Below are 27,351 nucleotides of genomic sequence, written 5' to 3' on the forward strand. Positions count from 1 at the left end.
GGCGTTTTATACGTTTATTTCTACAAAAATATACAAAACACTACAACTACGTCACTTGAGCAAAGAAGTCAAACAATAAAATACTGAATACTGTCACAAAATAGGAAATTTTTTAAAGGGCCTTTATTCCAGATTTGGTTCCTGTAGCAGATCATTTTCCGTGTGTAAAATGGGTTTTGGTGGTGGAATTTCAATCTCAAATTCGTTTCTATGTGTTCTTGAATGAATATACCTAAAAAAATGTTGTTCTGAAGCTACTTTCTTGTGGCATTTTTGTAATTAACTATTTTTAATGGGAAATAAGCCACAATTTTACTAGAAAAATGATTTTATTAACGTTTCGACGTCCAAATCGGATGCCGTTGTTAAAATACAAAAAATATTAATAAATTAACAAAAATGTTGTTGCTTAGTAAAAAATTCTTCTAATAATTTATTTAATCTGACTCATTTATATCGGTAATTCAGACATATATTATACATTTTAAAGTAGAAGACTTTAAAACGATATTGCCAATATTTATAAGTTGCGTTCCTGAGACGACTTTACTGAAAGATAGTTCATTCGATTACATGAAATCAACCCCAAATCAAGAATATATGTCACAAAAAATCATAGCATGTGATCTGTCTTTAAAAAGACAACCCCATGCAACGGTGTCAGTAAAATTCTCGCGTTAGAGATTCCAAAATCACGAGGGAAAACCAGGAAAAAACCTCTTGACACTATCCCGACATCGTAAGTATTAGGTCTTACTTTAGTTTACTCTCAAAACTAATACTAAATTCTGACCTTAATATGTAAATATGTTATTTTAAATTATAAATAATATTAATAATACATAGGTATATAAATAATACTAAAATACACTAAGCATAAAAATTAACGTACCACCTTAAAAATGGGACATTGTTGATGTCTCGTATTTCCTAAATCTGTTGTCCGATTTTAGTGATTTTTTTAGTATATTATAGCTTTATTCTACAAGAATATCGATTATTTATTTATTAATTTATTAATTAAGAGGATGGGTACGTATTTTCGGCTGCAATGCTATTCAAATGGGGATTCATTTTTTCGAATCCTGAGAAAGCTAATAAGTATTTTTGAAAAATTTAAACGCAGAATGAAAGATTACGTTACTAGTGAGGGCCGAAAGTCCCTGAGAACTTCTATAATGTTTATTTTAAGAAGTTACAGAAGTGAAAAACTAAGAGAAAATTTAGTGTGATTTTTAATTTCAAATATCTTATTCAAAATAAACTTTTTATTTATTCTAAGGGACTTTCGGCCCTCGGTAATAATTTAGTCTTTCATTCTGCGTTTAATTTTTTTAAAAGTATTTATTAGTTTTTTCAGGATTCGAAAAAAATGGACACCATGTCCGTGGTAATATTTTCCAAATCTATCTTTCTCTTACAACGCACTCAGTCGAATAGAATATTGTCAGCATATTGTCAGTCAGACCGTGACAATCAGTGACAATTTTAAATATTTGACGTGGCATCGGGAATATTTTGAGTTGTTGATTAAATAATATTGATATATAGTGTATTTGATAAATAATTGATTTAAGACGTGAACTTAATAAAAAGTTATTTATTGTGTGTTATTTGTGGAAGATCCAAGCAAAGAATACATCAGGATAATATATTCTGTGATCCAAGTATTTTGTTGTTAAAGATGTTCAAAATTGTAAGCGTTCCATAGTAACAATATATTATTAAAAATCACTTTAACACTTTTCCTCTTTTCTCGATTGAGTATTAGTTTTTGTTGTACATATAAATTATTACAATCACTGTAATCACTGAATAGATAGTTAGTGAAAAAATAATCACATTTATTAACTGAATTAATAATTTGCAATTATACAATAAATAACAGTTATCCAAGAACATTCAAAAGCCATCTCTTTAAGTTAATGACATTTTCAAGTAGAATGACATTCTAGTAATGTTTACATATCCATACCAGTGTGAATTTTACTACACGTAATTTGCCGTGTAAAGATAGAAAAAGTAGGGATAGTCGTAAAATATTTGCGAATTATGTACCCATGGCCTTAATTATTAATTAATTAATTATTAATTTATTCTTCAATAATATTATTACTAAACAGGTAAGTGTCATTGTATACCGGGTGTAAAAATGATAGTGTGTTTTTTCCTCAAAGTTTGGAACACACTGTGGAATATTCTAGATTCTAGCGTATATAAGATAATGAAATTGAAACTCAACTGTAGCCTACGACTTTCTTAACATTATGCTGTTTACTTCATTCGCTTATTTGGGATAATAAAAAAGTTAGGTACTTTAACAACTAGCCAGGTTATTCATCAATACAGGGTGTTTCTACATAAGTGCGACAAACTTTAAGGGGTAATTCTGCATGAAAAAATAATGACCGTTTGCTTTATAAACATATGTTTATGCTTTATAAACATACCCCTTAAAGTTTGTCTCATTTATTTAGAAACACCCTGTATTGACGAATAACATTGCTAGTTGTTAAAGTACCTAACTTTTTTATTATCCCACATAAGCGAATGAATCAAAAAGCAAAATGTTAATAAAGCATGAGGCTACAGTTGAGTTTTAATTTCAATATTTTATATACGCTAGAATTAGGTCTGGATCCCGCGTATGAAAAAAAAGTTGATTAATAGCAAGCTGAAAATTTGTTAATAGCTTAAGGTGTGTAGTCGGATAAACTTTGATATATGGGAATACTGGAACAGGGGCAGTTTTAATTGTGGAACAGATTAAAAATTTGGAACGGCCAGACCACAAAAACGGCACATTTATTTTGTCCGACAGAATAGACTTAAACTCTCCGAACAGAGATTAAACTCTCATGCAAAAATCAGACTGCTATGTATCACCTGTCATAATTCCTGTCATTTGACATATTCTACATGTTCCACTCATTAAAACGCCCATTTGGTGATAAATAGCAGTCTGATTTTTGCATGAGAGTTTAATCTCTGTTCGTAGAGTTTAAGTCTGTTCTGTCGGACAAAATACATGTGCCGTTTTCGTGGTCTGACCGTTCCAAATTTTTAACCTGTTCCACAATTAAAACTGCCCCTGTTCCAGTGTTCCCATATATCAAAGTTTATCCGACTAGACACCCTTAAGCTATTAACAAATTTTCAGCTTGTTATTAATCAACTTTTTTTTCATACGCGGGATCCAGACCTAAATATTCCACAGGGTGTTCCAAACTTTGAGGAAAAAATACGCTATCGTTGTTACACCCGGTATACAATGGCACTTATCTTTTTAGCAATTATATTATTACACCGATATTCTTGAAGAATACAGCTATAATATACTAAAAAATCACTCAAATCGGACAACAGGTTTAGGAAATACGAGACATCAAAAATGTCCCATTTTTAAGCTAGTGCGTTAATGTTGATGCTTAGTGTAAAAAATATGTACTAACTCGATATGTTATTGATTTACTAAACGTGCTATTTTCTTAAAAATAGTAAAATTGTGGCTTATTTCCCATTAAAAATAGTTAATTAAAAAAAAATTATTGTGAATAGATTTTACAAGCCATAGTTATTAGGGTAATATAGATGGGTAATATAGATGGTAATATAGATAGTAATAGGTGTGCATATGGGCGACATTTTGTAAATTTATTTTGTTAGATACTGTCCTGGACAAACTGCACGACATGTCGCATTATAATTTTATAAGATTATATTCCTTGTGTGGTAGTGACTAATCATCTGTGTAGGTTTTGTTTTCGATGTCTCGTTATATTGCCATTTACGAAAAATATCAACACGTCATATTTTTTGACAGATGTCAACACAAATAACAATTGAATTCTATTAGAAGTTGGGGAAAAGCTGAAGGCTACTATGACCATCATAGGTAGTCCCTACCTTTTTACACAGTAGTCATTAGCGTTAGCTGACAGAATCACACAAAAATCTAGAAATATTCTCAGCGACATAAGGACTATTAAATAAGACATTACTTGCGATATCTTTTTCTTTAGGGGCCCTGTCTGTATTCAGACGTTGGCCGTCATCAAGTTTACAATTTTCTAAAACCTTTTTCTATCGGCTGCTGCGCGAAATAATTCTACTGTGGTTCCACACCATTCTCTATTACGCAACCATAAAAGTTTATTTCGACCAATCCATCTCTTTCCCTCCACTTTTCCTTGTATTATAAAGCTAAGTAGATGATATTTAGGTCCTCTAATTATATGGCCGAAGTATTCTGTTTTTCTCCCGTTTATGATGCTTATGATCAGACGTTCTGAATTCAACATTTGAAGAACATCTTCATTGGAAGTGTGCGAAACCCACGATATCTTTAGAATTCGTCGATAGCACCACAATTCGAATACTTCTAATTTGTTTAGAATTGTCGTTTTAAACGTCCATGCCTCACAACCATACAATAGTATAGACCACACATGACATTTCAGGACCTTCTTGCGAATATTCATCTACAGGTTACTACAATGTTACATAAAACTGGTTTCCAGGTCATAAAAGCCTTACGTGATATTTCGATCCTGGTTATTATCTCTTCATTATAGTCACAACTTACATTTAACCAGCTGTACAGTAAGGGAAAAAAACCCTTACTGTATAATATAATATGTATCGAAAAAAATGTATATAATTTTAAGTAATTTAGGTTGTTACAAAAGATATTGTTTCTACATACACAAACAAAACGAAGGTTGATTGACGAAGTTTGTTTGTGTAACATCGCAGAGACTCACGTATAGCTTACTTCCAAAGTCCGAGTTGGAAGAAGAGATAAATAGCCCACAGAGGGATTAAATTGAGCATTATAGTATTGTCATTCTTCATAGTAAGATTAAGATCGTTACTGTGCTAGTGAGCCGTCCTACAAGAAGGGTGTCCTGAAGGACTACCCCGCGAAACAACATCTTAGTAACCTTAGGTTGATGGATGTTGTAAATCATAAATAAAGTTATAAGTTAGTTAGTGTTTTAACTCGACATACCAACCCTGCAACGTATCATGGCAATCTACCAACTTAACACAGCTGCCAAGTTATTTGGAATGATTTGCCCGTTCTACATCCTCTCCATTAAGAGAAAGTAGACCTTGATCTATATCAATATTTCCAACTACCTTCCACTTTGTCTTTGAAATGTTGATTTTAGGGCCTCTTGCGATATAATCTTATTTTAAATAATTTTAAAAAAGGCGTACATTTTGAATGTTTCGTTTAGTTGCCCAAAAACGTTTTAGTTTAATCTTTTTACGAATAAAAAGATCATTTAGAGGTGGCAGTAAGAACTTAGATGAACATTCTATACAAAATATGCTTACGTGGCTAGCAAAAAGACTCCAATTTGTGTCGCTATTGTGAGGAAAAATACATATCCTGGATTGTATGGAAGAACGAAATAATATAGGGCGTTATAACTGGTTCCCGCTATGAGAGGCACAGCATTATCTGCTACAGCTAGTACTGCAAAAGCTTTTCCTAAAAAATAAAACGATTTATAACAATTGTATACAATCATGTCATAAAACTAATAACTGAAGGATTAGACCTTAACCCTTTTATTTAGTAAGTAAAATCTCAAATTCTATATTTATTAGGAATAAACCGCAATTAGGTTTCAGATCACGAAAAAAGATAGAAAAAGAATAGAAGTAGTAGAAATGGGTTATCTAAGGAGAGCGTGTGGTGTATCCAAAAAAGATCACATCAGGAATGAAGATATTAGAAGGAGGACAAAGGACTGGAGGAGGACTGTGTATTCCAGTGTAGATAGAATTGAAACGAGATAACCCGTGTGGAATAGTCACGTGAAACGAATGAATGAAGATAAATGGCCAAAGAAAGCTTTAAATTACATACCACAACAAAGAAGAAGAAGGGGAAGACCTTCAGTTGCCTGGGAAGAAAATGTACGGCACATCATGAGAGATATAACCATCAAAGAAGACGAATGGATGGACAGAAAACGATGGCGGTCGAAATGCGAGAAGCGGCAGATGCTGTAGGAACCTCGCTTATAGATAGATAGATAAACCACAATAATTATAATTGAACATTGCGAAAAATCATTTTTAATTAAAAATTAATTAGACTTACCTTTCTCAGAAGTAGAAACAGTTTTAGAAACCAAAGATCTTATGACAGGTGCAACAATGGGTCCAACTGCTGCAAAGACACCACCTAAAAATGTCAAGCCGGCATTTATGTTACTTTTTAAAATTAAAATTAATTAGAAGAAAATAGGAAAGTCCCAGATTAGACGAAGCAATAAAGCACTAAAATCGGCCTTACCTCCGAAAAAAAAACGACAAGACGGATCTTATTAATTCTTTTTGCATTCGATTCGTGAATGCGCCAGAAAACTTTGTGAACTGGAGCCATGATATAATATTGAAAAATTGCATACAAAAAATGCATTCTTAAAGTGAATCTCAAACAGACAATAAAAAAATTCAGAACTCGTCAATTATCGAAGGAAATGAGTTCAATTTTGTTACTCGGGGGTTTTTGGGGTCGCTGAAAACGAATATGACGTCAAACGTGATCTCTGGAGTACCTGTTGCCAAGGGTACCTACTGTTTACCTCGTCATTAAAATTCATTAAAAAATTAGTCAAAAATCATTACTCGGGGGTTTTTGGGGCCGCTAACGACGAATATGACATCGGAAGTGATTTCCGTTGTACTTGGTGCCCAGGGTACCTACTGTTTAGCTCTCTTGTGGAGTTTTCGGCAAAAAATTTATTAAAAAATTAGTCAAAAATAAATACTCGGGGATTTTTGGGGTCGCTAACGACGAATATGACATCGGAAGCGATCTCCGGAATACCTGGCGCCCAGGGTACCTACTTCTTATGGAGTTTTCGGCAAATGCATTAAAAAATTAGCCAAAAATCATTACTCGGGAGGTTTTTGGGTCGCTGACGACGAATATGACATCGGAAGTGATCTACGGAGTACCTGGTACCCAGGGTACCCACTGTTTACCTCGTTGTCTGGAGTTTTCGGCAAATTCATTAAAAAATTAGTCAAACATCATTAGTTAGGAGATAAACAGTAGGTACCCTGGGCACCAGGTACACCGGAGATCACTTCCGTTGTCATATTCGTCGTCAGAGACCCCAAAAACCCCTAAGTAATGAATTTTAACTAATTTTTTATTGAATTTGCCAAAAACTCCAGAAAACGAGGTAAACAGTAGGTACCCTGGGTACCAGGTACTCCGTAGATCACTTCCGATGTCATATTCGTCGTCAGCGACCCAAAAACCCCCCGAGTAATGATTTTTGGTTAACTTTTTAATGAATTTGCCGAAAACTCCATAAGAAGTAGGTACCCTGGGCACCAGGTATTCCGGAGATCGCTTCCGATGTCATATTCGTCGTTAGCGACCCCAAAAACTCCCGAGTAATTATTTTTGACGAATTTTTTAATAAAATTTTTGCCGAAAACTCCACAAGATGAGGTAAACAGTAGGTACCCTGTGCACCAGGTACTCCGGAAATTACTTCCGATGTCATATTCGTCGTTAGCGGCCCCCAAAACCCCCCCGAGTAATGATTTTTGACTAATTTTTAAATTGGAAATTGGAAAAGACTGCAAGACTTGTACACACTTCTAAATAGGTCAAAACGGCAAACAGGTGTATGTTCTCAAAAAACTTTTGATAGTGTGTAAAAATTTTTTATTATCAGCTGAGGAAGACTGTCATTTATTAAAATGATAAAGAAGGTACCACAATCTTAAGCGACTTCTATATTCGTAAATAATTATTAAATTTAATTAAAAAATGAAAATGACTAAAAAGCCATGTATAGGTTAGATGAATTTTAAGTTTAAAACGTTTAATAGATGAATTTTAAATTTAGTATCTTAACTTAAAATTCATCTAACCTACACATGGCTTTTTAGTCATTTTCATTTTTTAATTAATTTTAATAATTATTTACGAATATAGAGGTCGCTTAAGATTGTGGTACCTTCTTTATCATTTTAATAAATGACAGTCTCCCTCAGCTGATAATAAAAAATTTTTTACACACTATCAAAAGTTTTTTGAGAACATACACCCGTTTGCCGTTTTGACCTAATTTTTAATAAACTTGCCGAAAACTGCACAAGACGAGCTACACAGTTGGTACCCTGGGTACCAGGTACTCCGGAGATCACTTTTGACGTCATATTCGTTTTCAGCGACCCCAAAAACCCACGAGTAAAAAAATTGAACTCATTTCGGCCGATAATGGACGAATTCTGAATTTTTTTATTGTCTGTTTGAGATGCACTTTAAGAATGCATTTTTTGTATGCAGTTTTTCAATATTATATCATGGCTCGGGGTCACAAAGTTTCCTGGCGCATTCACGAATCGAATGCAAAAAGAATTATTAAGATCCGTCTTGTCCTTTTTTTTTCGGAGATTCAGTGCTTTATTGCTATTCTTTTTCTCATAATCATCTTTCAGTGCGTCACAGTTTTTCGATTTCTTTCTAACACATTAAATTGTATGTGACAGAAAAAAACGCACGTCGGTGACATTTATAACATTTATTCTAGTTATTCTAGTTGTCCATAGATGGCGCCGTAATAAAAAAAATAATTTTTTTTAATTAGATAATAATATTACAAATATAATCTGTATAATTTATAAGACTATACAAATCAAAGAAAATACCATTTTATAAATGCAAGAAACACATTTGATTTGTTTTTATCCCAAATTGAAAATAAAATGTGACAACTGTCAGATTTAACTAAAATGTCATGTTAGAATAAGTGTCATAAATGTGTATTATCACGGACTTACCCTTTTTCCTATCATTTGTTACGCACTGAAAAATGCTCATGAAAAGGACAATATGACTAGATACAGAATCCATTATTAAAATAATAATAAATCTGAAACTTTCCTTATTAGAACCCCTTTCTGTTAACATCCTAAATCTCTGCATTTTACAGTTTATAAGACATAGAGACGACGAATATAGAAAGCGAAAAGGAGTCTACAATAGCAATCACATTCCGCTTTTATTCGTCTAGGAAAAGGTACGAAAAAAGAAAAGTTCACTTCACTTTTAAAATTAATTTTTTTTCCAGAAAAAATACTTACCGATGTAGAAAACATAAGGATCAACTGCTGTGGAATAAAATATGCGTCCCATGACATGTGCAATAGCTCCAATCATAATAATGATTGTATCACGCCATTTAAAAATTTTGCTCATTATGGGAATAGCAAGTAACAGAATGATATCCTGAAGGCCGCTTTGTATTGTTTTAAATATGCTGTATTGGCCATCATTCCAGTGAAAAGTTAAGTAACAATAACCTAGCATGATGTCTCTTTCGTTCCTTTGGAAAGTATATAGAGCCATCATGATCAAAAGTAACCACAAGTAGGTTCTTTTGTTGCCCGGTCTGTATTGGGACAACATTCCGAAAGTGGAAACAGCGTGATTGTAGTCAAAGAAGTCTAAAAATTTGTTGGAAGCTTCCGAAAGAGGTCTTTGCATGGAATTACTCCTCCAACTTAGACGTAAGGATGTGTACAAGATCGCCAAGACCATTAGTATGCTATTAACTACAAACATGTAGGTATATGATCTGTTGAAGACAAACTTGAAGAGGTAGGCACCTGAAAATGTTAATATATTATTAGAAAAATAATTAATTTCACTGTTCTATTTTGTTTACATTTATTGCTAATTTTGCGTTATATAACAGTTATTTATGTATTAAGAGCGAAAAGGATGGATAAAGTATTTCACCGACTTGTTTAACCACAATGTGAATTCATTAGAAAATATTGAGAAAGAAGAAAACCCGGAACCGTTAGATATTGATGTCTCCAACTTCAGCCGAGAGGACATAATAGAGAGTATAAAACAACTCAAAAAGGGAAAGGCAGCAGGTCCAGATGATATTGTAGGTGAGCTGTTTAAAGTAAACACTGAAAAAATGACACATTTACTGTATAAACTATTTGAAAATATATGGAGTCAAGAGAAAATTCCCAAAGAATGGACAGAAAGCATTATAATCACTATCACGAAAAAAGGCGACACCTCAAAGTGCGAGAACTGGAGACCTATAACCCTCTTATATGTTGCGTGCAAAATAATGACCCGTATCATGCTTAATAGAATGAAAAGTAAAATAGACCAAAAATTAAGACCAAATCAAGCTGGCTTCCGAGCAAATAAGTCATGTATAGACCAGATCTGCACGCTCAGAATGATCATCGAGCAGTCAGTGGAATGGCAAAGTAAACTATATCTAAACTTCATTAACTTTAGAAAGGCGTTTGATATCCTACATAGAGAAAAATTGTTGGAAATAGTAGAGAGTTATGGGATACCGGACAAATTCTTAAGAATGATGAAGTTGTTTTATGAAAACACCACAGCAAAAGTATTATACGACGGGAATTTAACAGAACCAATCGACATTAACAGCTGTGTAAAGCAGGGTTGTATACTGTCTCCCACTCTGTTTATTATTGTCATGGACTGGCTTATGAGAAAAAGCAGCAACGGTAAAACTGGTATACACTGGAATATCTTTGAACAATTAGAAGTTCTTGAATACGCAGATGATGTATGCCTACTTTCAGCAAAGAGACAGAGCATGCAGAAAAAAAGTGAGAAATTAGCCAAAGAAGGTAAAAAAGTGAGTATGGAGATAAACATGAATAAAACTGAATTAATGAAGATTAACAAACCGAGAGAAATGGGCATACAAATAGAAAACCAAGAGCTGAAATCAGTGGAAAGAGTTAATTACCTAGGAAGTATACTGAACATGACAGGAGGAGCAGAGGAGGATATCCAAACACGAATTGGCAAAGCACACACAGCATACTATATGTTAAATAATATATGGAAATTTAATGAGATAAAACTGGACACCAAAGTAAAAATCTTCAATAGTAATGTAAAGGCAGTACTATTATACGGATCACAAACTTGGAGAATAACAAAACACAACACTGGAAAGATTCAATCCTTCATCAATAAATGCTCACGAAAAATTCTAAGAATATTTTGGCCCAACAGAATCACAAACTCAGACTTATAGAAAAAAACGAAGCAAGAACCAATACATAAAGAAATAAGAAAGAGAAGATGGAAATGGGTGGGCCATACTCTGCGGAAACCAGACACAGACATAACAAAACAAGCATTAGAATTCCAACCTCCAGGAAAACGGAAACAGGGGAGACCGATAAATACATGGAAGAAAACAATTATTAAAGAAGCAGACAGAAAACGTCGGCCTAACCTGGAAAGAAGTTAGAGAAAAAGCACAAGATGGGCAAAAATGGAGAATGACTGATGCCTTATGTTCCAGTGGGAACGAAGAGGATAAGTAAGTAAGTAAGAGCGAAAAGCGATACATTATTGCTTGAGAGTAAGAGTTAATTACTCGAAGGCAATACTGTCACTTTGCGCTTGTAATACATACAACATTTTTCTACAATCACTTATGAAACTATTTTTAAATCATTAACTTTATTGTAACTATTTTATATCTGTCATTATAATGTCATAACATTAACTTCATCTTTCTAACTAATCTTTCAGTTTGAATGGTCAATGTGTTTGTATTGTATGATTGTACGGTTGCTACGAACGACGAGCGAAAATCAAACTTTACGCGCTAGAGCGATAAAGTGACGGTATTCAGTAAACGTCAACTTTTCGTTGCCATTGACAAGCGAAAAAGTCTTCTTTATCAAGTGATTGTAGAAAAAAAAACATTAGTTTGATGTCTGTTGATCAATTCTGTTGATTTATCTTCGGTTTCAAAGGCCCAATTTTTATTTTAAAGAGGAAAAACCTGACAACTAGAGATAATCAAAGCTATGAGTGAAAGAAATCTGAAAGAGGGCGACTTTTGTCTTTGAAGACAAAAATATATAAAGCAGCAATTACCAGTGACAGCATGTGGAGTGGAAGTAATGTGTATTACGAAAAAAGATGAAGAAAAACTAAGAATAATTGAAAGAAAAATTATGAGAACTATACACCGCCCAATAAAGACAGAATAAGGAAAATATACAACTGAGAATACGGAAGACTGATGAATCATGAAATAATAAATATCAGCAAAGGGAAAGATGTAGTAAAAATTATTAAAGCCAAAGGCTGATATGGTTTGAACACATATAAAGAAGAGGAGAATATGCACTAAATAGGAGGATAACCAACTGGAAACCAGTAATCAACAGACCAAGATGAAGACGAAAAATGAGATGTAAACCCAACTCCTTGGGGGATATACCTCTGATCATCTACCACTAAACATTTCTACAATCTATTTATATTTGTATCGATAACTTACCAAAGGCTATTCCTAACGGCATACTTGCTAAATAACACACTTCCAGAATAGTAACCCTCATAGTCCTATTGCTTACAGATGAAACATCTACCAAGTAAGCGAATGCTGTGGCGAAGATTGTAACATCTGCACCAGTTAAGGCAGAAGGTAAAGTGGCAGTGAATACGACATATTCCACTGGCCAGCTAGGTTGGAGAGTGTTGACGATTATCATCAGAGAAAATATTAATTTTCCAAAAAGACCGATAAGTAAAGGAAGTTTCCGACCACGTTTGTCAGACCAAGCCCCAATGAAAAGTGCCAATATTATCGGTGTCACATGACCGGCTATGTTGTTCCATACATGAAATTTTGCAGTGCTAGCCTGAAAATAAGTAAGATATTAATAGAAGAATAATAGGTTTGTGGATCGCAGTAACATATTAGAACAGATGATCACACTTTACCACAGAAGAACTCACAGTATAGTGTAGGAAACAGAGGTTGAACTTCGCAAAATGGACACAAGTCTGGTTTTATTTTTTTTTTGTATATCCATCCATCCAATGGCACTACAGCCCAAATCGAGCCTTGGCCTCCTTCAATAAACTTCTCCAATCATTTCGATTTACCGCTGTTCTTTTCCATGAACGCGTTCCCAGGAAGTTCCTGGCATCCTCATCGACTTCGTCTTCCCATCTCTTTTTAGGTCTTCCAACCGGTCTTCTTCCCTGCATTCTTGCATTCAGCAATTTTCTGGGGATTCTATTCTCATGCATGCGGACCACGTGCCCTGCCCACCGTAATCTCTGTAGTTTAGTGTGTTGTGCTAGAGTTGGTTCGCTATATTGCTCGTATATTTCTCTATTATAAATAATTCGCCAGTTGTTATTTTCCCTTATTGGGCCCAGTATCCTACGTAATACTTTTCTTTCAAACACATCTAATGCATTGGCAGATTTCTGTGTCACCACCCATGTTTCGCAGCCATAACTTACTACGGGCCTGATTATTGTTTTATATACCCGGAGTTTTGTTTTCCGGTGTACGTCTCGCGATTTGAATATGTGGCCCATCGCGAAATATGCTTTATTTGCCAGCACAAGCCTTCTATTTATTTCCGGTTCTTCTTCACTGCTTGCAACCAGATCCATTCCTAGGTACGTGAATCTATTCACATGTTCTATATCGTCAATAAAGTGTTGTTGCGCCGGTCTATTTGATCTGGTTTGTATGAGTAGTTTTGTTTTATTTGTGTTTATTGCTAGCCCTACTGCTTCTGCACTCTGTTTCAACTCAACGTAGGTTTCTTCAGCTGCATTCATTGTTCTGCTCATTATGTTTATATCATCCGCGTATGCTGCTAATTGGGTAGATTTGTTTGTAAGTTATTTCCGCTTACCGTCAACCGTCTAATTACATATTCAAGAACAAGATTAAAAAGCGTTGGAGCCAGTCCGTCGCCTTGTTTCAGTTCTTGCGTTATCGTAAACGCATCAGTGATCTGTCCTTGAATACATACTTGTGCTTCTGTTTCTGTCATTGTCATTTGCACTAGTCGTATTAATTTTGATGGTATATCATGGATTTTTTGTATATCAAGGGGTGCTTATTATGAGACTAACTTTTTCTTAAAAAATTTCGCCCCGGAACCCCCTTTTCATCCCTTTAAAGAGGGTAATTTGTGGTTTTTGCGAAACGTAGCCCTTCCTGTACGTTTTGTAAAAATTTACTTCATAGTAAAATGAAGAAGACTATATTTTCTACTATTTATTTCCCAACATCATAATATGTATGTCTATCACCCACCGTTTAGCGGGAGTGGCGCCACAAAGTTGAAAAATTTTTAAAAAAGATGTTTTAAAAAAAAATTATTTTTCCCTAACTGTAATGAAAATTAAGAAGAAATCCTGCGGTAATTAATCTTCTTGAAAATCAAAGTCTAGATAAAATGTTAAATACATTCTACGAAGTCATGTACTGTGCTTTTGAAATTTTTGTGCCAAAAAAAATAATGTCAACAAAAAAGTTTCCAAAACGGTTCTCGCCAGAACTAAAGAAACTAGTAATTGAAAAAAAGTTATCACATTTAAAATTTAAAGTTAGTTCCTCTCTAAATGATTATAATGCATTCTCGAGCCTTAGAAGAAAATGTAAAGCTCTAACAAAAACTTGTCATAATAACTTTATAGAAAAATTGAGAATTCCATTCATTGTAACATTAAATAGTTTTGGTCATTCATAAATTCAAAACGAACCAGGACAGGTTTACCAAATGAAATGTCTTTGAACAATATCACTTATAGGTACAGCTCCAAGTGATATTGCAAATGCTTTTGCATTATATTTCTCATCAGTTTATTCTGATAAAGCAATCAGTAAACGTGTTTTACCTCCCACCACCAATATAACGATTAATTCATGTAATATTACAATATCTCAAGTATATGAAAGAATGATGACGTTAGATGTGAACAGAGGTCCTGGTCCTGACAAAATACGTCCTATAGTTTTAAAGAAATGCAGTTTTATTTTGGCCAGACCACTGTGGAAAATTTTTAATTCTTCTTTGTATACTGGTTACTTTCCTGATCCTTGGAAATTAAGTTTTTTAACGCCAATACATAAAGCTGGAAGTAGATCTGACATTACAAATTACAGACCAATTTCTATATTAAGTACTATTCCTAAGTTATTTGAAAGCTTAGTGTCTGACTACCTCTCAGTATGTTTCAAATTGTTTCCAGTAGATGAGCAATATGGTTTTCAGAAACACAAATCATCGGAATTAAATCTTCTTTGCTATTTGGATGCGCTGTCGAGTGCTTTGGAGGGTGGGTATCAAATTGATTCTATTTATACAGACTTCTCCAAGGCATTTGACAGGGTAAATCATAACATCCTATTGTCTAAATTAGAAGCTACTGGAGTAAATAGGAAACTGCTTGAATGGCTGGAAAGCTACCTAATAGGAAGGCGCCAAGCAGTAAGGATCCAGGATTGTCTATCTCAGGATGTAGTTGTCAGTTATGGCGTCCCTCAGGGTTCACATCTGGGTCCGCTATTATTTATTATATTTATAAATGATATTGCAGATATAAACTGTGATAAGCTTTTGTTTGCGGATGATTTAAAAATCTTTTCGAAAATATCTAGTCTTGACGATTCCGAAAATCTGCAATTTCAATTAAATAAAATACAGGATTGGTGTAAAGAAAATGAAATGGAGCTAAATGTCAAAAAGTGTCAAATAAATTAGTTTTTATCAAGGTAGAACGTATATTCCGTTTGAATATAAACTTGATAACACACCACTAGATTGTGTTAATACAATAAGAGATCTTGGAATAATGTTTGACAAATCGCTAAAATTCGCAGATCATACCGATTCTATTATTTCGAAGGCATTACAGATGCTTGGCTTCATGAAACGAAACTGCTATGATTTTAAAAGTCCCAATACCCTAAAATTGTTATACTGTTCTCTTGTTAGATCTCACTTGGAATACTGTTGTAGTATTTGGTCACCTTACTATAATGTTTACGCAGAAAAAATTGAAAAAGTTCAAAATAAATTCCTTAGGTTTTTGACGAAATTAGAGCATTAATAAATATCAATATCCTGGAAGAACGTCGTTATCACCATGATTTGAAAATTCTGTAGTTTGTTAAATGGTACAGCAAATAGTAATTATTTATTGTCTAAGTTTGGTTTTAAAGTTCCTTCATACAGTACTCGAAATGCAGTTGAAACCACTTTTCATGTACCATTTCATCGATGTAATTATGGCCTCAATGAACCTATAACTAGAATGTTACGTCTAGCAAATCAAAATACTGAGAGGCTTAATTTTAGTTCCACATCTCTCAAATTTATACGCGACTTGCAACAAATTAATATTGCCTCTTAATTGTTTTGTTATGTCCACCTTTACCAGTTTGTTTCTAATTTGTTCTGTATGTAATTTATTTCTTTTAACTATTTTAACTATTATATTTTATGTTATACATGACTTATATTTAGTATACTAAACTGTTCCAAAATTTGTAAAAAATTGCAACTGTATTGGGCTTGTCCCGTGGAAATAAAAAAAACAAACAAAACAAACAAGTATCTATCAGGAGTTAACAAAAGATACACAAAGTACATCAACGATCCTATCACAAAATCATTTAATTCCAGACCCTCCAAACTACATGTTCAAGTACACATGCCAATACACACTGCTCAGATGAACTGCTGAAAGAGGAATATGATCAACTAGAAAGAGTCATCTTCATAAACAACAAAAATAATGACAGATACCTCAGCAAACATGGACTGGGTGAAAGAAATCAATATGGTGAAGACTCATTTCATTTTTCATAAAGAATCAAATTGTCTATTCCCTGTACTTGACGATAAATACAGTAAATTCCATCAGACCAAACCAGAGGCTTCCAACACCCAATAAAACAGCTTTCCTGCAAAGACTACATGCCATTAGTCCACATCCAATAAAAGATTCAAATTGAACCTGAGAAGTGATAATGTATCTGGAGTAGTTATTAGCTTTGTTCGCAAACAGTCCATGACTGGTTTCTGACTGGTTCATGCGCAGTTCCATTTTCAAACGCTTGAAAACGGAACTGCACATGCGAATCAGTCAGAAACCAGTTATGGACTGTCTCTGGGAACAAAGCAATTGTGGCCTAAAAATTCAAATATTACCAGCCACCAATGAGTATTAAACCCAACGAACTGTCAATACTGATGGAATAGTCCGTTCGTTAACGGTAAAATATTGCAAGACCTCTAAATTCTAAAGAACCGCTCCGATTTAGAAGAAATTTTGCAAATAAGCTCATCTTATCCTTCTCTTCAAAAGTGATATGACTACAATATGTGCTTTTTATTTTTAAGGGGTGAAAACTACCTTTTTTTTTACCAAAAATTAAAAACAGCCGATATAAGCATTATTTAAATCTAAATTATGTGTAGGTACGTTAAATAGTATGTTAAATATAGGAATTTGATTGCTTCTCATATTGAAATGTATTTTATAGTTTATAACTATTTTTAACCCCTTAAACACTACCCTCTAAATAAGAATTTGTTTAAAAATATTTTGTAACTATAAGTTAAGTAATAATGTATTTTGTAGTGATCTAAACTTTATTTTATGTTTGCAATTTAGTTTATTAAGTATTTAATATTTTCAACCCTAATAAATTACCCCTACAAATAGATTTATTAGATCATTCGCTCACGTTAAAATATTGCAAAACCTGTGAATTTTAAACAACCGCTTGGGTTGACATGAAATTTGGCATTCATATAGCTAATAAGTTAAGGAAAAAAAGTGATATAGTACCGATATGTACTTTTGCCCTGGGGGTGAGTTTCACCTCTTATCGGGGGTGAAGAAATATAGGTCCAAAATAAGTCCGAAAATGGATAAACTGACTAATGCAAAGTATTTAATATTTTCAACCCTTATAAATTACCCCTACAAATAGATTTATTAGATCATTCGCTCACGTTAAAAGATTGCAAAACCTGTGAATTTTAAACAACGGCTTGGGTTGACATGAGATTTGGCATTCATATAGCTAATAAGTTAAGGAAAAAAAGTGATATAGTACCGATATGTACTTTTGCCCTGGGGGTGAGTTTCACCCCTTATCGGGGGTGAAAAAATATAGGTCCAAAATAAGTCCGAAAATGGATAAACTGACTAATTCTAAGCAACTTTTGTTCTATAAAGTTTTTTCACTAAGTCAATACTTTTCGAGTTATTTGCGAGTGAATATGTTCATTTTTCAACAAAAGAACCACGTTGTTAGACGGTTTTTCGCAAATAACTCAAAAAGTAAGTATTTTATCGAAAAAATATTACGAGCAGAAATATAGATTATAAAAAACTGAAAAAATTTGTGTATGTATGAAGTTTGGAGACCTAGTAGAACCAGTGTCGTAGCTAATGAAGTTCCAAGATACGGGGTGTTGAGATTTCTCTTATAAAGTGAAGATTTATTGATTGCTCTAAAACTAGTTGAGATATGCAAATGAAATTTGGTGGGTTTTAAGAGGTAGTTATTACGCATTTATTGACAGGCTTAATATTAAGAATTTTATATTCATCATTGGCGCGCATACGGGTACTACTCTGAATTAAAAAAAATAGTACGCCACTGAGGTATTTCAAATTAAAAAGCATTTTTGAGTTACTTATTTAATTTATGACAGAAAATATATCTTCCCTTTTTTTCACACGATGCGCCTTTTTCATGAAAAAAAAAAATAAAATACTTATATCAACACTTAAAAAGTATTCGACATAAGTTTCAATGTGGTTTTTTAACGATAACTTCTGTAATTTTCAAGATATTTCATTGTTCCAAAGCTTATTTTGTGGGAAATTATAAGTGCTAATAGTAAGCAGAAGCTGAACTTTCTGGATGTCTTTGATTTTTAAAACATGCGATTCAAAGGGCTTAGAAAACTGCTTCTCACAGTTACGTGCAAACTTAAAATATAAATATCTCACTCAGTGTTTACCATAGAGACATTGAAAAAACTGAATAAGTTTTAGTATAAAAAAGACTACATTTTAGTATTGATATATATTTTTGTGGAAAATCCACCAATTTAAGTAATTACTCTTTTGATTTTTCAACGACATAATCGTTTTGTTTTTGTAATAACTCAGCCATTTTTTATCCAAATCACCAGTGGCGTAACAAACCCCGTCGGGGCCCCCCCGCAGAATTTGAAATGGGGCCCCTTTTAACCCGGGAGCAGTCGCGCCATTAGAAAAAATCCATGAAAAATTTCGCAACATAACTTTCCACTTGTAAGTGCCTCGAAGAAGATTGTAGTAATGCGTAGGATTTTTTTAAAAATTTTTAATTTCATTTTTATTTTTTTGTGGAATTTATGGCTTTGGTGGGAACCAATTAGTTTTAAAATTGTTAGAAATAGATATTTTTAACATAACAAGCAAACAAAAATATTATAAAATTGAACTTTGTTTTAAATTCGTATTGTTAGATTTTGTTCTAAGAGCGACTGCTTACGTGACAGAAGTGAGTACGACTGCTCCCGCGTTAAACAATTACTAAATACGACTTATTTAACAAAAACTTTTTTGTGTTGGCGTTATCATTCACTGTTCATAACAACTTACATTTCTCATCTTTATTGGTATACAGACCCATTCCAAATAAACAACTTCTTTTGTTGTTTTCTGTACAACTTACCTACAATACATTTAATAACCAGCTTTAAAAATAGTAAATGTTAAAACAATTCTTTCTTGATTTCTTATACAGTGTGTTTGCGTAGCTTGGAACCTATGGGAAACTTTTTTATTACATATCTATATTACGAAAAAAAAGTTATTCTTCATAAAATGCTCTGCATGGTATAAAACTTAAGTTGCAATAATCAGATATTAAATTTTATTGATTTTATACGAGGTATATCAAAAAATATTAATTTCGCTCAATAGTACCTATACCACCTTTATATTTTACAACATTAAAAAATTATATTATAAAAAGTTGTTCGCAATTAAAAACTATGTTTAAATATGCAATTATATCATTCCAGTTGAAATATTGTGAACTATAAAGGTACTTAACTCATAGAGAGACATTCATATTTTTCGACATACCTCGTATAAAGTTGGTAAAATGTGATATAGTACGATTGAATCTTCGTTTTGAGATAATGCAGAGCTTTTTATAAAGAATCTGATAAGAATTTTAGAAAGATTTTTTTCGTAAAATTAAAAAATTAATAATAAAATAGTTATTATAAAATTGTAATAAAATGATGTTGGTTATCGGTAATTTGAGAAATATTTGGAAAAATTAATTTTTTATTTGCAAGGATGTAATTCCATATTAAAATTAAAATCGTATGTTAAATATAAAAGTACTTTATCCTTGAGTTAAATTCCTATTTTTTGACTTACCTCGTATAAAATTGATAAGCTTTGATATCTGATGGTTTATCTGGCTTATTTTGTATCTCAGATTTAAGACCATTCAGAGCATTTCATGAAGAATAAGTTTTTTCGTAAAATTGATAATAAAAATGTTTCCCATATGGTTCGAAGCCACGCAGACATACTGTATAAGTGCTCAAAAAAATTTATTTTGAATTTTCAAATTGTAATGTCTGACAGGGCCGTAACTACCATTGGGGCAACCGGGGCAGTGCCTCGGGGCCCCCGGCGAAGGGGGCCCCGCGATTGTAATCGCATTATACTGCCTATAGGCAAAATATCGCGATTAAAAACCTACATTATAGCCGAAGAATGTAACATTATATGTAGTATATTTTTTATGAAAACAGAAAAGATGTTATATTGATGGTAAATATTTAGCTTAAAATAATGTGATTTCAATTTTTTTTGTGTTGGTCAACTAAAATAGCAATATGTAGGTAGGTACAGGAAACTTCAGTCATGGTGTACATTAAAATGCGTTTTCAAGTGGTTAAATATCAATTTTCCCGGACTCCTTCTGCTGGGTGATTAACCCCAGACCCCCCGGTAGGGGGCCCCCAGATCACGTTTGCCCCGGGGCCCCCAACATCGTACTTATGGCCCTGATTTAATGACATATTCGAATTCAGCATAATCAAAACGCAAATAGAAACATTTTTGAACAAAGAAAAATAATGAATTCACCGATATCTTTTAAAATTATTTAATATAAAACAGTTTTATTGTTTAAAGAATTAATAAACAATTAGAGGCATCTGTGAGTAGAACTTTTCACTTTAAGATAAGATATATATAAACTAACAAAAAATGTTTTAGAAAAATATAAGCTTGTTTGATTTTTTCCGAAACCGAAATAATGCAAGTTTTTCTACATTGACTTCCCTAAAGCGTAAGTGTTATAATTTCCTTATATCTTACCGTTTATCTGTTGAGAGATTGTCCAATGATTACACAAGAAAAGTCGTCAATAATTGTTAAATAAATGCGTACCAAACTGATGCAACTATAACCGTAAAACAACACAAACATAAATAACATTCAATGCAAACAACTAATATGAAATTACTGGCGATAATATTGTATCGAAATACTGAAAGTAGGTAAAGAACAGAGAGAAAGAAAACCCATTTTTAGATTTAAAAATATTGTTCTTAAATTCGGCAAATTGCAATTCTAATATCTTTCAATAGTCACGTACAAAGCATTATATAGTTTATTGTCGCTGCCATAAAATTTCGGTAGGGCGGAAGGGATTAAGTTTCTAGATATTATGAGATGATTCACTTGGCAAATACGTCTAGTTAGAAATTTTTACGTTTTTAAATTTAAACAGACAACGTAAAAATAATATAACAATAACAGATTTTTACATAATATCAGATGACAAGATGGGGCCCTTAAGCGATTGGGGCCCCCCCCGCAAGCTTCATGCTGCGGGGCCCTCTGTTACGCCCCTGCAAATCACTTTTATCATAGCACCTCTTAAAGGCATCAGTAATATATTTAAAAGATGTCTCCATAATTTTTTTTCTAAAAATCTCTATTTCTTGAGTTATTTAATGATAAAATGTTTGACTCAAGGTTAATTCGAAAAAACCCCGATTTTAAGTAGGCTGTAACTTAGGTTGTGTTATTGCTATAATAATTTAAAAAACACCACTCCATTCACTCATTTAATAGTTTTCTTTTTGATTATAATGACTTTTTCGTACAAATGCATAATTTTACAGATATTTTTGAAAATCCACACAAAAACATGCATTTTTCATGTAGGAAATCATCAATTTCGATCGTGAATAACTTGCTAAATATCAATTTACCGAAAAAGTCGTATATAAGATTTTTTACTCAAAATTGAAATATCTATTAATTTCCGAGGTTATTTTGAGGTTACATATTTCCACCCCCGAGAAGGGGTGGTACCCACCCCCAGAGCAAAAGCACACATCGGCACAATATCATTTTTTTTTCTTTAACATATTATCTATATGTATGCCAAATTTCAAGTCAATCCAAGCGGTTCTTTAAAATTTACCGCAAAAACCATCAAAGAATGGACTAGAATGGACATGAAGCGAATTTAATGCGGCCAGGAGGATGAGACAGAAGATAGTCAGGGAAGGAGGGAAAATAATCACCATCTTTCGTAAACAAAAAATGATAGTGGTAGTGACGGTTGCCAGATTGGGGTGTTTTCCCACAATTTTGGAGTAATTTGAAAGCGTCTAGGGAAATTTTTCTAAGGAGAAATAATGGTTGGGGGATTTTTTGGGGGGGGGGAGGGGCTATGAATTATTTCCAGGGCCTTTGTTGATATGTACGACCTATAATATTGGTTTACTGTTCTCTACATTTGACTACTAACTTATTAAAATGCGGCAAAACTTTAAATTTGGGTGATTTGAGCTTCAATTTGAGGGAATTTCAGTTTCTAAGTGGGAGATTTATAAAATCACATCTGGCAACTCTGGTGGTCGTTGTATGTTGTAGGACTATATATAGTTATAGTTTGTATGTACTTAGATTTATACTATTTAGGATAGACTGTTTTGTTGATTTGTCATTGTCATTAAATGATATACAATAAAATTACTTATATTTATAAAATATATCATGGCATTCTAAAACTTACAAAATAGAATATGCCAAAAAGAAAGACTAAAATGAGTACTTCTTTTAATGAAGAAGAGTTCTGACATATTTAAATACAAAAAAGTACATATTTAAATTTTGAAATACTACACATCAGCCCTGATACCAGGTTAAAAATATGAGGTCCATTTCCCTGATTTAAGTTTATATAGGCCACTCAAATTACACGGCCCAAATTTTTCCTGACTCTTTTCTGTCTCTCTCTAGGACCTCTCTGTTGTATGTTGCCCGCAATCTGGCTTCACTGTTTGAATGGGACGGGGCCATTCCATCAGTATTGACAGTTCGTTGATTAAACCACATAAATGATCAAAATAATTATCAACATGAACAGTAAATATTACCTGTACTTCTTTGGAGATATTTTTGTACTCAGGAGCATTGATATTATCACAGATCGTTTTGTTGTATCCATGGTTTATGGTACACGTCTTATAAACATAAAATGATTGCTCTGCTACATTTGTGGTCATGAACGCCATCATATACAAAAGCATTGTCGGTTCCACAGTGACATATTTGAAATAGTGAAGGAATTTATTGCTATATCGTGTCGTTGCTGGCTCATCCATCTGAAAAATAGAGAATTTTAGAGAAGAAATTGTAGATGTTGGTCAGGAAAATAGATAGGTGTTAACTCTACGTTCAGTGGTTTTTATCAGAATCTTTTAAGTGTAACCATGACACAATATTTCAATTTTTATGATTTATGTAAGTAAGCATTAAGGGGATAGGCACACACTTTCAACTCCAGTGCTTTAAATGTATTCATTTTTTTTAAATCGTGCAAAAACTAATAAGAATTTTTGACAAATTTAAACGTAGAATAAAAGATTACATCATTACTGAGGGTTGAAAGTCCCTGAACACTTCTATAATATTTATTTTAATAAGTTACAGGAGTGAAAAAGAAGAGAAAATTGAGTGTGATTTTTAATTTCAAATATCTCGTTCAAAAGAAACTTTTTGTTTATTCTAAGGGACTTTCTACTCTCGGTAATGACATAATCTTTCATTCTGCATTTAAAATTTTTCAAAAATATTTATTAGTTTTTCCAGGATTTGAAAAAAAAATAAACACAATGTCTGTGGTGATATTTCACAATCGAATATTCGCTATGTTTGTCATACAACACACTCAGTCCAAGAGAATGTGGTGACAAGAGAGTGACAAACAACTCCACTAAATATTTGATATGCCTTCAGGAATATTTTAAGTTGTTTATTACATAATATTGATAGTGTATTTGATAATAATTGATTTAAGATTTGAAATTAATAAAAAGTTATAATTCATTGTTTATTATTTATGGAAGATCCAAGCAGAGAATACACCAGGATATATTCTGTGATCCAAGTATTTTGTTGTTAAAGATGTTCAAAATTTATCTAAGCATTCCATAGTAACAATATATTATTAACAAAATCACTTTATCAATTTTCCTCTTTTCGCGATTCAAGTATTATTTACTGTCCTATAGTCCATCCCACCTTGACTTTACAGTATAGAGAACATAGGCAATGCAGTCCTTATGAGAGTTTTTAGTGCGGTGATGACGGTTTTATCAAAAAGAGTTTGTAATCGAACATTTAGAGAGATTAAATTAAAACTGTTTTCAGAACATTAAAACTGTTTTAGACAATCTACAATTTTAGGATTCATATGCATTTACAGTTCATCTAATTTACTTACCGTTGAACGTTATTATCTAAGCCAGAGATCTAAGCTGACATAGTTGCTGAAGTATAAAAAAATCCTGAATCCATTTTAAATCAAATAGATCAGATAATTATTGTAAACATGGATTATACAACAAAACAAATTAATATTCAATGTAAATAAATTAAAAACTTTGATCGATTACAGTTACAGTCTGTTCCGAGCAAATGTGCTTCATAAAAACGCTTTATAATCCATTTATACAAATTAAATGAAACATATTATTGTGTATTTCTTTAGATTAACATTAATAGAAATCTTCAAATATTATTTCTACACATATATAATAAAATATGTCTAGTGGCTGTAATTCCAGTGTACTAGGCAAAATGATTCTAAAAAAGAACACACCTACCGCCTAAATTTTTCGTGTTGGCATCATGTGACATCACAGGCTATTATGCAGATGACATGCAATGGTAAGTAAATTAGATGAAGTATAAGTTTATTTGATATACCTACTATAGATATTTATTTATTACGCATATGAATCCTAAAATTGTAGATTGCCTTTCTATTCTTTTTGATAAAATCTGCATCACCGTACTAAAAACTCCCATAAGGACTGCATTGCCTATGTTCCCTATACTGTAAAGTCAGGGTGAGATGGACATTAGTATATAAATTATTGTAATCACTGAATACATAGTTAGTGAAAAAATAATCGTATTAGTTAATTAATGTCCTTTCAGAACTTTGGTTACCATGATTGCTATCTTAATTTTATTCACTGCCACCCTAAAGAGCATGCTTGTATCAATACTATACCAATCTCGCAAGTTCTTCAACCAAGAAGGCCGTCTTTTTCCTTTACCATGTTTGCCTACTATTTACCTGTAGTTCTGACAAATTGCCTTACAGCCATATACAGTATGTACACAACTTAAGTGAAGTACAGCATAATGGGTGCGTTCGGAAGACTACAGCTGCTGACTGTCAGCACAAATCGGCTGAGTGGTTGTATTCAGTGCTAATAGGGAAAGCTTAGTAAATCTCTCAGCGGCTGGCTTCCAGCGGTGTCATCTGACAGCTATCGCTTACTCAGCTCTCCAGCTGCTGTGGTCGTCCGAATGCACCCAATGTTTCATTTGATATTTATTTTGACACTCTTATTTTTTGTGTTCGACTGTAAAACAAAATAAGCAAAACTTGGTCTTTGTAAACAAAATAGCAATGTGTAAAATAACTGGTACTTACCATGATACATGTGGGACACCACTATACATTATTTTCTCTATTAACCTAGTTAAAATTATTACTTCTAGAAAGTCGTTCAAGCCTAACTTAAAAACCATAACCAAGCCGTGTCTACTTTGTGAGTTTGAGCCTAATTCAGTGACATTTTGCTCTATATGTAGCATAATTTGTTTATTCTAAAATAACATGCATTTACTTTCGCTCAAAAATGATTTACTGATGAATTATCTGTATAAGAAAAGTTACCTTTTGGTTAAATTTTTATTAAATATTTTCTACGTTCAAAAAGTTTCAAAATTTATAAACATTGAGGTTATACCACTAGATTATAGGTTATGTGGTATGTTAATCTAACCTTCTTCTTCTTTTTGTATTTTTTCATAGACAGATATTATATGTCTATGATTTTTTTTATAATGGCGGGAAGAATTTAAATATTTCGTTCAATTAGAAAATCGAGGAATTTAGAGTCAACGTAAAGGAAATAAGTATTTTAACAATTTAAACCTTAACAGCTATTAAATATCAAAATTTGTCACTATTCTTATTCATGTAAAACTTTTTGGAAGATTTTGTCTTTTATCCGATTTTTTGACCTCTGTTGGATACTTTTATATTATATATTTCTTATCTAGAATTCTTTTTTCATCTTTTATAGATTGTTTTTATAGATTTACACCTGTTCTTTGCATAGTTTATAGTCTATTACATGCACATTTTTGTCTTTTTCACTCACCTTATTCAGCTCTGGATATTCTTGAAGTTTCATCACTCAACCACTTTTAAAAATTCGTACTTAATTGTTAAGTAGGAGCTAATTCATTTGAATAGATAAAACTATGAGGTGTTAACTGTAGAAATATCAAAGTGTGTTATAAACTTAAACTGCTGATTAGATGTTCCATTTGAATTCTTTTGGTAGGCAAAGTATTTAGTATCATTTAACAACGACCTTCGACCTTATAGTGAAGGGGCAAAAATTCTTTTTTTATTGTTCAATATTTTAGACAAATATTTTAGATATCTGTCGGATTGAAATATACAACGACAATCCTGGCGCTAGGGTATAAGGTGCCCGCCTGCAAAATCAGCATAGGCGCCCTTCTGTTTTTTTTTAAATAATTATTTTCTATAACACCAGCAGGAAAAAGCTTATTTTGGCACCCCTCAAATAGGGGCGCCCACCTGCAATGTATCCCTTATCCCTTGCAGGCCCGTTATCGGCGGCCCTGTAACGATTTTTATTTTTTTTTTGTACGTTTAAAGCTATACACGTACCAAACTGTGAAATTCAAAGCGAGTATACCAGAAAAGTTTAAAAAATATTGATAGTGTAGAGTAGAAAATAGTTTGAAGTAAATTTCTTAAAAATATTAAAATTTTCTTATACATACCTATATACTACTCTGTATAAAACATTCTATTAATAGTCTAGGAGGCACCC

The 27,351-nt window shown here is 32.8% G+C and overlaps 1 protein-coding gene across 4 annotated transcripts; it reads right to left on the reverse strand.

The window, feature by feature from the left end:
- Positions 1-26,841, reverse strand: LOC126885316 (proton-coupled folate transporter). 4 transcript variants are annotated; one of them, XM_050651841.1, is made up of 8 exons: positions 26,154-26,229; positions 25,908-26,083; positions 23,335-23,562; positions 12,363-12,726; positions 9,130-9,654; positions 6,119-6,202; positions 5,344-5,500; positions 1-232 (listed from the first exon to the last, which is right to left on the reverse strand). In XM_050651841.1, exons 2-8 carry the CDS (start codon positions 25,908-25,910, stop codon positions 124-126), a joined length of 1,470 nt encoding a protein of 489 aa, XP_050507798.1. In that variant the 5' UTR covers positions 25,911-26,083; positions 26,154-26,229; the 3' UTR covers positions 1-123. The 4 variants fall into 4 exon arrangements, with proteins under 4 accessions (XP_050507798.1, XP_050507796.1, XP_050507799.1 ...); XM_050651839.1 differs by lacking the exons at positions 25,908-26,083; positions 26,154-26,229 and adding an exon at positions 26,644-26,841; XM_050651842.1 differs by lacking the exon at positions 25,908-26,083 and having other exon boundaries at positions 26,154-26,246.
- Between the last annotated feature and the right edge of the window lie 510 nt (positions 26,842-27,351).

This window comes from Diabrotica virgifera, chromosome 5 (assembly GCF_917563875.1).
Source record: "Diabrotica virgifera virgifera chromosome 5, PGI_DIABVI_V3a".
NCBI lineage: Eukaryota > Metazoa > Arthropoda > Insecta > Coleoptera > Chrysomelidae > Diabrotica > Diabrotica virgifera.

Coding starts and splice junctions, on each gene's coding strand:
- LOC126885316 (XM_050651839.1), bottom strand. CDS start 26,676: ATGAAACTTCAAGAATATCCAGAGCTGAATAAG. Junction 12,727..23,334: donor ATATCTCCAAAGAAGTACAG/GTAATATTTACT, acceptor ACTTATTTTCAG/GCTAGCACTGCAAAATTTCA. Junction 5,501..6,118: donor TGTTTCTACTTCTGAGAAAG/GTAAGTCTAATT, acceptor TTTATTTTTTAG/GAAAAGCTTTTGCAGTACTA.